Below are 13557 nucleotides of genomic sequence, written 5' to 3' on the forward strand. Positions count from 1 at the left end.
TTTTTTTTTTTTTTTTTTTTACAAAATCAGAACGATTTGATCCATTTCACATTGAGGTTCAATTCTATATGATTTCGAATAATGATTCAGTTCTGTATTTTTAAGTGCATTCATAGTATGTAAATGCTAATTGAATTCTGACAATTTTTAGAGTTAAACACATCTAGGAAATATTATGTATTCTCTTGTATTCACATCTAGGAAATATTATGTATTCTCTCAGCGTTGTTAACAACTCAATTGTGATTAATTCAATTTTCAACATTGTAAAAAAATTCTTGACTGAAACAAATGATTCACGATTCAAAAATCATTTTTTTCAAGTTCAATGCATATGCATCGGCAGAATTTTTAAATGATCGAGACAACAAGTGAAACAGTTCACTACTAGCATATGGTTATAATTTAATCAGAAATGTGAATGTTAAATACATTTTATGCAGTTGCAAAAAAAAACACACACTTAACATGTACAAATATTTTACTGAAAATAGTAAAATTAAAATAGTAAAAGTTTAATTTAACTTGTTCATCAAAAAGATTTGTTCATGAATTCACTGATTCGTTCCAGTTACTCTTTCAGATCATTTACCTACAGCTGTCTTTTAGTGTCATGAATGAATCAGCAATTCATCCAAGCAAATAATTTGACCAATTTGTAAACAGCACAGCGTTGTTAACAACTGAAACTATCTACTTTGAGACTTCAGAGAGTATTTAAACTTTTTTAAACAAATGTCAACAGTCATTTTTTTTTTTTTTAGCAATTTTGTCATTGAACGAAACCGAGTCAGTCCATGGATTGATAAATGGATGAAAGATGTTTTTTCCAAAAATATTGATTAATTCATAACCAAATCACTACTAAGCTGTTCTAACACAGTCTATCTGAATAATATAGCACATGCTAAGCTGCTGGAGAATCAGAGTCTTTGTTTTGGTGGCGTGATGCTAGAAAGCAGTGCCTGATACAGTGTGTGATACAGATTTAATCTCCAATACATGTATGTGCTTTACATCGAGTCTGTGTTGTTAGAGTTTGTAGACACCAGATATGTGCATATGCATGTGCATGCATGCATGTGTGAATTTGATTTAATAAAGGCAGTGCCTTACCCCATCATACTGGGTTTATAGATCACTTTTCACTCACCCTTAGAGACAGAAATATAATTAAATCACGGAAAGGTACAGTATTTATGATGATACAGATATTAATGATGAAGATCAATCTCATAATTAGCTCCCTGATGAGTACTACTGATTTGGCCTTGAGCTGCACAAAGTTTCTTGAACAGCCCAATTGAAAATACTAACTTAAACCTGCATGTTTTTCCCCTATGCTTTTAAAAGTATGATCATATTTCACATTGGTCTTGCTAATTAGTAAACTAGCTAAGCTGTTAACCAGAAAAAACTGATGAAGCTGGTTGACCAGTTTGGCCTTTTTAGTGATGTTTATTGATAAGGAATGTTCACCATTTCAGCATTTACTCCCCCTCATGTAATTCTAAACCTGTATAAATTTAAATTTTCAACAGAAGACGCCTCAGTGTTTGGGGAATGGTAAGTATTTATTTTTTTATTTTTTTTAATGTTTTGAAACAAGTCTCTCATGTTCACCAAGGCTGTATTTATTTAAATCACAACTACAGTAAAACAGTAATATTGTGAAATATTATTACAATTTAAAATAACAGATTTTGTATGCTTAATATTTTTTGTGGAAACCATGATGCCATTTTTCAGGGTTATTGATGAATGGATAGTTTTAAAAAAAAAACAGCATTTGAAATATAAATCTGTTGTAGCATTTTATAAGTCTTTACTGTCACATTTGATAAATGTAATGCATCCTCAAAAAAAAAAAAAAGTATCCTAAGTTTTTCAACAGCAGTTTATACTGGTGATGAGCTTTTTTTTAAAGTGCTAGAAAAGAAAGAGAACTATTGATGTCTGTATTGTGTATATGCTCTGAGGTAGTGCCAATATGTCCTGCAAAACAAGGAACAATAAAGAACATGTCTAATGAACTCAAAATGTCCAGTAGGAGAGTGAAATGGGCATCTATTCTCAGAATCACACTCTTCTTGGCCCTGAAAGGGCATTTAAGATAGAATTCTTTCAAGAGCTGACTGTGCTGAAATGAGAAAACAAAAATAAGAGCTTATTAAACTCCCCCTATAGTTCACACATCACTTTGAAAAGCCCAGTTGGGATTAAAATATGGACTTGTATTTATCATTCTTGTTCCTAATGCTAGAGATGTGTGTGTGTGTGTGTGTGTACCTGGTATTCCCTACATTATGTGGACCAAATGTCCCCACGAGTAAATTTTAATCTTGTGGGGACATTTTTCTGGTCCCCATGATGAAACAAGCTTATAAATGAGACAGAAGGATCTTTTTTGAAAATCTAAAATAGCAGAAAGTTTTGTGTGAAGGGTAGGTTTAGAGGTAGGGTTATGGTAAGGGGATTGAAAATACAGTTTGTTCAGTATAAAGACCATTACTTGTTCTGCATGTACAACAAGCTGCATTGCAGCATGTTTGGTTCCTCTGAACTGTGTTTTAAGAGGTCAAACTACCCGCTAAAGGCCTTTGCATACACAGAGCATCTGATGCCCCTTGGCCCCCACTCTAGTTCCTGTGCCTTTTATTTTCGATTGCTGCAACTCCCAATAAATGATTCAAGTGGGGACTCAAAACCAGGCCAAGAGTTCAGAACTCTCCTCTGTTAAGAAAAGCTTTATATCAGGGCCAGCCACCAAAACAAGATTAGAAATGTGTGCCTGCAACTTTCAAAACAGACATGTACATGTTTACTGTATTTTTGATCAAATAAATGCAGCCTCAGTGAGTTGACTTTTAAACAATAATGAATATGGTAATCATTCAGTATGATATATAGGATATGTATTGAAGTACCATGGTAAAATCATCCAGAAAGTCAGAGTATTACTATGGTACATGTCCTAACAATCCTGGTTGAAACTGATTTTTAGAGATAAATGTAATTCTGATTTTGCAAAATAGTTATACTAAGGAGTGATAATCACATATTTGCAACAACTTCCGTTTATTCTTTGTTTTCGGAGTGCTGAAGTGAGTCCAATAAATGATTCAAGTGGGGACTCAAAACCAGGCCAAGAGTTCAGAACTCTCCTCTGTTAAGAAAAAGCTTTATATCAGGGCCAGCCACCAAAACAAGATTAGAAATGTGTGCCTGCAACTTTCAAAACAGACATGTACGTTTACTGTATTTTTGATCAAATAAATGCAGCCTCAGTGAGTTGACTTTTAAACAATAATGAATATGGTAATCATTCAGTATGATATATAGGATATGTATTGAAGTACCATGGTAAAATCATCCAGAAAGTCAGAGTATTACTATGGTACATGTCCTAACAATCCTGGTTGAAACTGATTTTTAGAGATAAATGTAATTCTGATTTTGCAAAATAGTTATACTAAGGAGTGATAATCACATATTTGCAACAACTTCCGTTTATTCTTTGTTTTCGGAGTGCTGAAGTGAGTTAAAGGATTCCTCTGTGTGTCCTTGAACAAACCAGCTCTCTGACTGACCTTATTCAATAATATTCAACACAATAATTAGGAAGGAAATTCTGAAGCTGTTTCTCTATGCCTTCCCATAATGCACCCAGTCATTGTCCGACTTAAACATGGACATCTGCTGCAGTCACATGATGCGGTAATATCATGCTCAAGACTTGGGCCAAATACTTAGCAGAATACTTCAGATACTGAAGTAAATGAGTTTACCAAAGAATGTTGAAGCTTATGCCATTTCCTGAAAATCTGTGATGAGGTTATGTTTGCAAACAACATACATTTGGACTTTTTTCTCAGTAGGTTAGGACTCCTGATTCAGTGTTATTATGATCATATATATATTTTTAACTTTCTTATAATATATATATATATATATATATATATTCATGTCTAATATACAGAGCATATATTTTAACTATTTTAACTATAGTTAGCATAAAATAACTTTTTAAAAAACATTTTTAAAAAAAACATACAGACCCCAAACTTTGGGGTGTTCTAAAAGGTTTTCTTTAAGGGTTAGAGTTAGTCTCTAGTAATTATAATTAGCTTTATATAAAAACAATAGAAGTCTATGCTAAGTCCTCACTTAGCCAAGTCAACGTGGGTTTGAGTGTGTGTGTTACTGATTTCCCTCAGCTCCCCTATACCACTTCTGGCAGTCATGAACAGATGGCAGAAGTTATGTGCTGTAAGAAGTCCAACAAACACACACACAGAGTCATGTACACTTCTCCTTTACCACCCATGGAATGAACCTCTGCCTTGGCAATATTCCTGGTCCAACACATAGCATCCCACACACACATCCACAACAAACCCTGGAGAAATGGCTTCTGAAAATTCAGTTTTGTCATCACATGAAAACATTATATTTTAATATATTCATTAAAAAACAGTTATTTTAAATTGGAATAATATTTTGAAGTACTTCTGTTTTCATTGTATTTTTAATCAAATAAATACAGCTTTGGTGGGCATAACTGACTTCTTTCAAACAACTTTCAAATGCAAACTCTTCAGATACTACTTCTCTCTAAAATATCCTAAAGGATTTACTTTTGAGGTAAAGTTCAAACCAGCTAAATGCAGTTCCTTTAATGCACAGTGTCAAAATCATTCCATTACATTAAGAGTTAAGGCGTGAAATTGTGCCATAGCATCTTTGAGGAGTTTTATCGTGTGTCCAGTTTTATTCCCTGCTCTCTCTGCTCTAAGCCTGTCTAGCTAGTGAAGGATTATGCAGTACATTTGGCTGCTGACAGCTTCCATTTCATATTAGCGGCTAACCAGCGATGTGTCACTCTGCAGGACACACTCATTTCAGATGTTGAGGTCATAAGGAAATATCTGTGGGGTCACTGAGGACAGATTTGAGTTGGTCAAAAACACATTCCCCCGAGATCTCTGGGAAAGAGGAAGAGAGCAGGAGGATTCTGGGAGATCTCACAGTGTGGGAATTCTGTCATCTCAAAACAGGAAGAAGCCTGTGGGAATGTGACCCCTAGAAGACACTAAAAGAGACTGAAACGGGAATATTCGAGAATATTTTTCATACCTGTTAAATATCTAAATCAATTAAATGTCTAATCGCTATAAATGACTTTCAGAAAATGTGTTTTTTTTCTGGTATATTCCTCCATTTGAGGGTTTGTAAGATAGATGTCACTTATATCAGAGATGGAGCAATGCATAACATGAGTGAAAACAGTAGGTTTTATGTGTGTGCGTGTTGTATTTATGAGCATTTCAGAATGAGTGTGTGTGTCATGGAAAAGCTTAGGCATCCATGCAGCTAGCTTTTACCACACACACACACACACTCGCAGAATTTTTGCTCACCTCGGCAAATCCAACAGCAAAGCATTGACTCTGACAGGCTAATTCTGTGCTAAATGGAAAATAAATGGGAAGGCAGTCACAAGACATTAGTAATAATAGAGAGAGAACAAACACACACACAAACTCACGCGTAAATCTTTTGATTTCTTTCTGGTCCCCTGGCCTTCTTAGCTCTGTTTTACAGCATACGCAGAAGGCAGTGTAATATTTATTTCAGCACCCATATTAACAGGTTACAGTTTTCATAATGGCCATCCAAACAGAGTAAAGATTTGGCACTTAACAGAAATTATGGTAAAAATATATCAAGACATCTTTATGGCTCCACTTATTTCACACTTCACACAGAGTGACAGACATGAAAACAACACAGCCAACTGTCAACAACCATTTATGATTTTTTAAAGGAAATACTGTATACATTAATGCAGAAATCACGTTATTTTCTAATTAGAGCTTCAGAAACACTCTCATTTAGAAAGGACAACAATAGCCTGCTGTCATATTTAGTTTGCTTGTTTGTAAACGTATAAACTTTTTTTTTTGTCCAAAACTGTATACTGTCCTCTTTTTTCTACATTTTCACACACCTCTACTGTACAAAGAGTTGCTACAAACACATACCATGCAAACGTTTGGGGTCAGTAATATTTTTTTTTTTTTATTTAGCAAGGATGCAATAACTGTTATTTTGAACTTTCTATTCATAAAGAATCCTGAAGAAAAAGTACCACGATTTACACAGAATTTCAACATTGAAATTATAATGATATAATGATAATAATAAGAAATGTTTATTGAGCACCAACTCTATTAGAATAATTTCTGAAGGATAATAATGTTGATAATTCAGCTTCACTATCACAAGAATAAATTACATTTGGAAATAATATTAAACAATATTGTTCCCCCCAGCATTTCCCTGCAAAGTCTTTACGAGAAAAGAACTAAAACAAAGGAGCAAAGAAAACAGTTTTGATTACAGTAAACAAAGATCAGAGCCACAGGTCTTATTGAAATAAAATAAAATAAAATAAAATAAAATAAAATAAAATAATATATATATATATATATAACAGACAACAGATGTCCAAGGACTGAACTGGCTGAAATCCAAATACTGAAAATAAACTCAATGACCTATACTCCAGGTCAGTAATTTTCTTTTACCACTAAAGTAAAGCATAGTGACATTTAAATGAGATAAAGACTCTTGTCATATCAGCTGTTTTATTTTAATTACTAGCTTAATAATACTTACTTTATTTCTGTAACCCCCTCTATTATTGGATTTGTACTAATAAACCAATGATGGTAAATAGCCCATTTCTGCACTGGCTTTAGTACCTGAAAACAAACATTTACTTTACTTTACTTTACTTTTAGTCCTTTAGCAGACGCTTTTATCCAAAGCGACTTACAAATAAGAAAAAGTAATTAAAACTAAAAGCTAAAACTCTATAAATACTATATATATATATATATATACACATTTAAGAACAACATTTCAAAACTAAACATTTAAATGAAAACAAAATAAATTAAGTATAATAATGATTCTAACATAACACTAAGCCAAACACCAAAAAACAACTACATATGTGTATGTACAGCCACACACATATACATGTACATATATATAAATATCGCATAACACTGACAAGGTATGCGATACAGTATGAGACCAAACGCGATTTCAGCACGTCTCCACAGAAAATTAAATCCTTTTAAAGTAATACTTCACCCAAAAAAAAAAAAACAAGTGCTGTAAAGCCAATCAAGATGTAGATGAGTTTGTTTCTTCATCTGAACAGGTTTGGAGAAATGTAGCATGAAGTCACTTGCTCATCAATGGATCCTCTGCAGTGAATGGGTGCCGTCAGAATGACAGTGCAAACAGCTGATAAAAACATCACAATAATCCACAAGTAATCCACACCACTCCGGTCCACCAATTAACATCTTGTGAATCAAAAAGCTGCATGTTTGTAAGAAACAAGTCCATAATTAAGACCTTTCTAATTTAAAATTGTTTCTTTCAACTAAAATGTGAGTCCTCTTTCCATTATATTGCTTTCTCCAGTAAAAAAAAAAAAAAATCACATCATCTGAGTCAGGAAAGAAATATGCACAGATCAAACACCGCTTATAATCAGAAACAGTCTGAAACATTTGTAAACAAATATGTTTTTGGAATTTGATGTGAGAAGACATAGGGGATGGACTTTTTCGCTGAAGGAAGTCTTATTATGGATTATAGACTCCTATTTTGGCCAGAAGTGATGGTTTAAAGTTAAAATGCCTTGATGGATTTGTTTCTTACAAACTAGCAGCTTTTCACGCCATGGGATGTTAATTGATTGACTGGGGTCATGTGGATTACTGCTTTATGCTTTTATCTGCTTTTTGGACTGTTTTGGACAGTTCACCCCATTTTTGAGTGAACTATTTCTTTAATTAAAACATTTTTACTTCATATTATGATTTTGGGGTTTGTCAGGTTTGGTGCAAGTGAAATGGCATACAAATAAGAAACAGCAAAAGCAGCAATGAAAATCACTGAGAAAAGTGTCTCAGTGTAACATTCAAATAAAAATGCACTTAGTCAGTTTCACACTTTATATGGAAGCACAAGCAGATGCGTAGTCAAAATGTCAAGGAAAGGTCACTGTAGTGAGAGGTGTGCTTTATGAGTGTAGAATTTGTGTGTGAGATTGTGTCCGTGTGTGTGTTCATGCTTTGCTGTCCTTGTAGCAATGAAATGTCTCAAAATGTCCTAGAAAAACTCCAAATCCTTACAAAAAAAAAAAAGGCCTTTGGGACAGAAAAGGAGAAAATGACAGATTTCAAAGAAAATGACAGAGAATGTCTGCTTTCTCCATTAATGGGCACCATTTGCCACCTGGATTCGATTTTCTGGGCATTTTTAACCATATCAGTTATAGTAAATATATTTTTCATCTGCATAATTAGGGAATATTACATCTTTGTAGTGCATATGTATAGCTAGGCTTAGAATAGAATACTTATGGATGCTTAACATTTATGTGGACATTTTGCCCCACTTGCCCTTATTTTCTGAACCAATAATAATAATAATAATAATAATAATGCATTTTATTTGTAATGTGTTTTTTAAACCCAAAGCAAAAATAAATAAAAACAATACAATGAATTAATTAAAAACAACCTTGAATAAATGTCAACTTTTTAAAAATCTTCCGAAGTTGAAGCATTTCTAATAGTGAAGCGCATGTATGTTTCTTGTAGAATGTCTATGGTGAGCGTGATTTCACCAAGTACAACATGTTACTGGATCAACATCCTTGTTGATCCTGGAACATCATTCCAATCAACCAATCAGAACTGAGAGATAACATTTTAGGAAATTTTAGGCTTACAATCAGGGTTAGGTGCTTCTACAACCTTGTTATTCACCTATCATTTCACACTAATTTTAGGAATACATTATGGGTAAGGTTAGGTTTAGGGGTAGGTATTGGGTTAAGTCTGTTTTTTAGGACAGTGATGTTGATCCAGGATCAACAAAAGATGTTGATCCAGGAACATGTCTTGCTTGGCAAAATCACGGCGACCGAATGTCTACAGCTGTAGTGTCTTACTAAAAGCACACCACCTGAGGTCAGTGTAACACCTGATATCACACACAAGACAGCAAGGAAGCAAGACAAATCAGGAGGAATCTTTCAGTAGCTCAATCACTGCACACTCTCATGCATTACGTGCAGGAATTTGGTGAATTTTAAATCAATTGCGGCCACCAGCTAGGGTGGCCTTCTCATGAGAAAATATGACAAGCAGGAGATTTAAGCAAAAGTCTATGTTTGCTCTCCGTTTAAACTCATTAGTGTCTAGGAGAAACCATCTGGCTTTGAAAGATGTCTCGTTTGTGATTAATCTTTGCTAAGTGCATTCATACTGTGCATTTAATTATAACTTCAGAATATTAAAAGTATTATGCAAAAAAAGCTAGTGTTTGTTTAGTTAGTTATATAAAGTGATATAAACTTTGTTTTTACATTTCTACATTTATTTGTTTGTTTGTTTCAGAATTTAAAACGTTATATAGCAAAAAGTATTTATTTATATATTATTTATATAAATCATTTATAAATATATTTATTTATATTAGTTAATTAGCTAGTGACGGTTACAGTTGTTAACTAAAACTAAAATAAAATTTAAATAATTATGTATTTTAAATAAAATAAACAATAACTGAATTAAAATATAAACTTAAACTTATTTTATTTCAGCTAATTGAAAGGCAGCATTTTTCATTTTCATTTAAATTAGAAAATGTGATAAATACAGTACTAAAACTAAAATAAATAAAACTAAATAAACTAAAACTGGATAAAACTATGTAGACATACTTAAAAAATGACAAAAGCACACAAGAAAGTCAATATATAATATAATATATAAATAAAATATAATTTAAAATATTAACAAAAATAATTTTAAAATATCAACTTTAAAAATAAATCATTTTTAAAAAAACATATTCCTTAAATGACAACTTCAGAATTTCAAACATTTTTTTTTTGTTTTTTTATTGTTTAATAATGTATTTGTTTATAGTTATTTGCTGATATAAAAATTCCAAGAATTTATCATTTACATTTTATCATTGTGTATCTCCAGGAATAGATAAGAGATGACAAATAACATGTTACTCTTTGACTGTGCACTATGCTGATGTGAAACAGATTCCATTCTGTCTGACTCTGCTGACCAAGAACAGTCCAAAACAAACAGTATTCTCTGTGACAAAGTGCTCTAAATAAGCACACTACACACATTCAAAGCAGAATGAGAAACCTGATTATATGCATGTTCATAGGCACCTTTGTGTTTTCGCAAGACTGTGTACATCTGTCAGGATGAATGTGTGAGATTCTCCTGTTCTCTAGACCTGTTGTCAGCTGATGTGTCATATGTAGCACGATAATGTGTTATTCAGATTCATCCTTATGAATAGAAGAGAAAAAAAGAGTTTACATTTGAAAGCACAGTGTTTTTTTAGCTTGTTATGTATGAAAACAACATCATACAAGGATTACAATTTCACTCTGTTTCTCATGTAAAGCTATCGTATGGCTTAATAAGAATACTTAATAGCCTGTAGTGTAAATATATTAAAGGGATAGTTCACCCAAAAATGAAAATGACCCCATGATTTAGCCATCCTAGGTGTATATAACTTTAATCTTTCAGACAAATACAATTGGAGTTATATTAAAAAAAAATGTCTTGGCTCCTCCAAGCTTTATAATGGCAGTGGATGGGGGTCAAGATTTTGAGATTTTCATATGCACCTAGGATGGCTTGAGGGTCAGTAAATAATGGGGTAATTTTAATTTTTGGGCGAACTATCCCTTTAAATAATACACAGTACATGTGAGTCTTATAAAATTATCATATGGACTCCTTTTATGGTGATTTTTGGAGCTAGACAGAACCAAGTTGAGCAAACTGGAGAGAAAAAACGTGTGTATTGGACAATGGCTTGTATGTTTGTTAGCTCATTAGTAAAGTGTCTCTCTTTCTGTCTCTTATTCTCTCCCTGTGTGCTCTGTGATAGACAAGCGTGTATTAAGGGTAAATACCAGAAAAAGCTACGCAAGCCCTTTACACACTGCACTGCTTTGTGTGGGGCTGTTTGCACAGGCCTGGTTCAGACATGGGGCAAGTGCCAGCATCATTCCTCTCTGCTTGAGTAGCATTACCACTTCTGTCTTCCACTCGCTCTCTGTAGTTCTGTGCTAGTGCTTTAATATTTAAAAAAAAGGCTTCTATTGTCTTCAGCTCATTTTGATCCCTTTTTGGTCAAGAATGCAATATAAGTACTATAAATAATAATTTATAATTTTATAATTTTATTTTTTTTGGCATGGAAACCACATACTAGCATTCAAAATATGTATGCGTGTGTATTTATTTTTAATCAAATTTATATGTAAGATGTAGTCCCTCATAGTATTCTCTGTTGGGAGGAACTTGGCCATTCAAAAAATATATTTTGTTTTCTATTGACAAAAGAAAGACTCACAAAAAAATGATATAAGTAAATGATGACAGAATTTTTATTTTTGGGTGAACTATTCCTTTAATAGCATTAGCCACCACTGAGAGTAAAAAAAAAAGGTTAGGTTCGATTTAATGAAGTGTTGCCTTAGTTTGTATGGAAAAGTCTCGTCTTCATCCGAGTCGCCGCCTGGTCTGCTGTGACATATGTTTTAAGAATTGTCATTGGGAGCAATCAGATTAATGCCAGTGTTGGTTTTAAGATTACATTTCTCAAATAAAATTTGATTATACAAAACTGTTTTTCTCATTTCAGAGCTCACGGGAGGAGAGGGAGAAGGAAAGGTCAAGTTTGGACTCTATGGTTCTGTTAATAATGAAGTTGGATCAGCTGGACAAAGAGATTGAGAATGCTCTGAGCTCCTCCCTCAATAGCACTCCCAATTTAAAGAGGCAGATCATCTCTGTGAGTGGCCACCAATCAGTAGATTTCATGCAAGTGATACACTAATTTCATCTCAAATCTTGCAATAATGAAATAATCGTCATCAACGCACCAGAACTTCAGTACCAGCACTAAATCTAAGTAAAATTATTTAGTGGTTGGCCAATATATTGGCCAGTGTTTGGCATTTTTTTAATAACGGCATAGGCCATTATGTTGGAAGCAGGACTTTTATTTTGACAGTGCACAGAACTTTTGATAAAACGTTAGTTAGTAATTTACTCGTCTCTGTAACAATAAATTATTAGACATAACTGTTAAACAAAGAAAGTAAATGGTATACAGAGAAGAATTACAGAATTTAGTAAAAAAAAAAAAAAGTAAGCATTCAGTAATTATGCATTTTTATAATTTAAAGTCTTTGAATATCTAATGAACATTTATTTTCACAAACCTTGCAAACTTTGTTGAATCCAACAGTGAGATCTTCTGAAGTGTGCATTTGTAGACTGCATAAAAAATCAGTTTATTTTTACCGATTTTTTTTATTTCATTTTTTTTTCATATTTATTATTTTTTATTATTTCTAATTTAGTAAATATTATGTCAAGTAAATATAAATTTAAATTCATCAATTGTTAAGTATGTGTTTTATGTTTAAAGTAAGACAATGTTACTCGTTTCCTAAACAGGAAGTTGATTTAGAAATGCTGGATTCATCAGGAAGTCTTTCAGCCTCCTCCCAGTCTCTAAACACCCCACTTTATCGCTCTTCATCATCGCTGTCTTCATCAGGACCCTCTGGAACTGCTGGGGCTAGACCAAAAAATGAGGTTAGTTAACCAAAACCTGGAATTGGAATTGTTGTTAAACAATTTATCAAATCAAATACTGATAACTTACTGATACAAGGTTTGCAGTTTCCAGTCACCTGAGCAGGTCAGCTTTTCATTGGTGTGAGAAGTGCCTTGAAATACCATTCGTACTTTCTCATGGCTCTGGAATTGGTCATCTCTCATGCACTTTTTGAGAGGCCACTGAAGTGTCCAATATGTACATATGCTTTTCTGTATGCTGAATGACAATGTAAACAGTAAATTAGAGTGTGCTGTGGTTCCAGTAGCCACTTTAAAGGATATTGAGGAGAGACTCTCTCGCTCTCATCCTCTCTCTCATTTTCTTTCTCTCTGAGTGGCTAAAACTGCTGGAACATGATAATAATAGCCTTTACTGTCTGCCAACTTCCACTAGCTAAAACAAAACAAGTATTCCTTATGATCTTCCCCTCTGGTGCATGTACATGTCTGGATGTCTGTGGATGTGAGCGAGATCTTGTGTGAGTTTGTGTTCTGAGGTGAGCGTAAGAGTCTTCCATTTGATTACCCATCACATGCTTGACTCCACATTTCAGAAGCGCATGGCAAATAACACTTAAAGTGCCAGTGAGAGGCAGGAAAAGATGGACAGAATGCTTTTATTTGTGAAAGTGTGAGCAAAGTTCACAAAGGTCTGTTTAAGAGCAGAAACAAATGAGTAGTAGCAGACTACTATAGCACTTATGAGCAAAACTGATTTAAAATGTGACTGAAGATATTGTTCATATTATTCAATGTGTGTGTGTGTGTGTGTGTGTGTGTGTGT

The 13557-nt window shown here is 33.4% G+C and overlaps 1 protein-coding gene across 1 annotated transcript in view; it reads left to right on the forward strand.

Annotated features, from left to right (window-relative positions):
• LOC107749227 (uncharacterized) overlaps nucleotides 1–12749 on the forward strand; it is a gene marked incomplete at its 3' end in the record, with an annotated part of 17248 nt that extends 4499 nt beyond the window's left edge. The window contains exons 2-3 of the mRNA XM_016564318.1: nucleotides 11788–11937; nucleotides 12609–12749. Coding sequence (XP_016419804.1) covers nucleotides 11788–11937; nucleotides 12609–12749 — 291 coding nt within the window. The remainder of the gene's footprint in view (nucleotides 1–11787; nucleotides 11938–12608) is intronic.
• Between the last annotated feature and the right edge of the window lie 808 nt (nucleotides 12750–13557).

The sequence above is a fragment of the Sinocyclocheilus rhinocerous genome, unplaced genomic scaffold (genome assembly GCF_001515625.1).
Source record: "Sinocyclocheilus rhinocerous isolate Xijiao unplaced genomic scaffold, SAMN03320098_v1.1 scaffold5613, whole genome shotgun sequence".
In the NCBI taxonomy this organism is placed as follows: Eukaryota; Metazoa; Chordata; class Actinopteri; order Cypriniformes; family Cyprinidae; genus Sinocyclocheilus; species Sinocyclocheilus rhinocerous.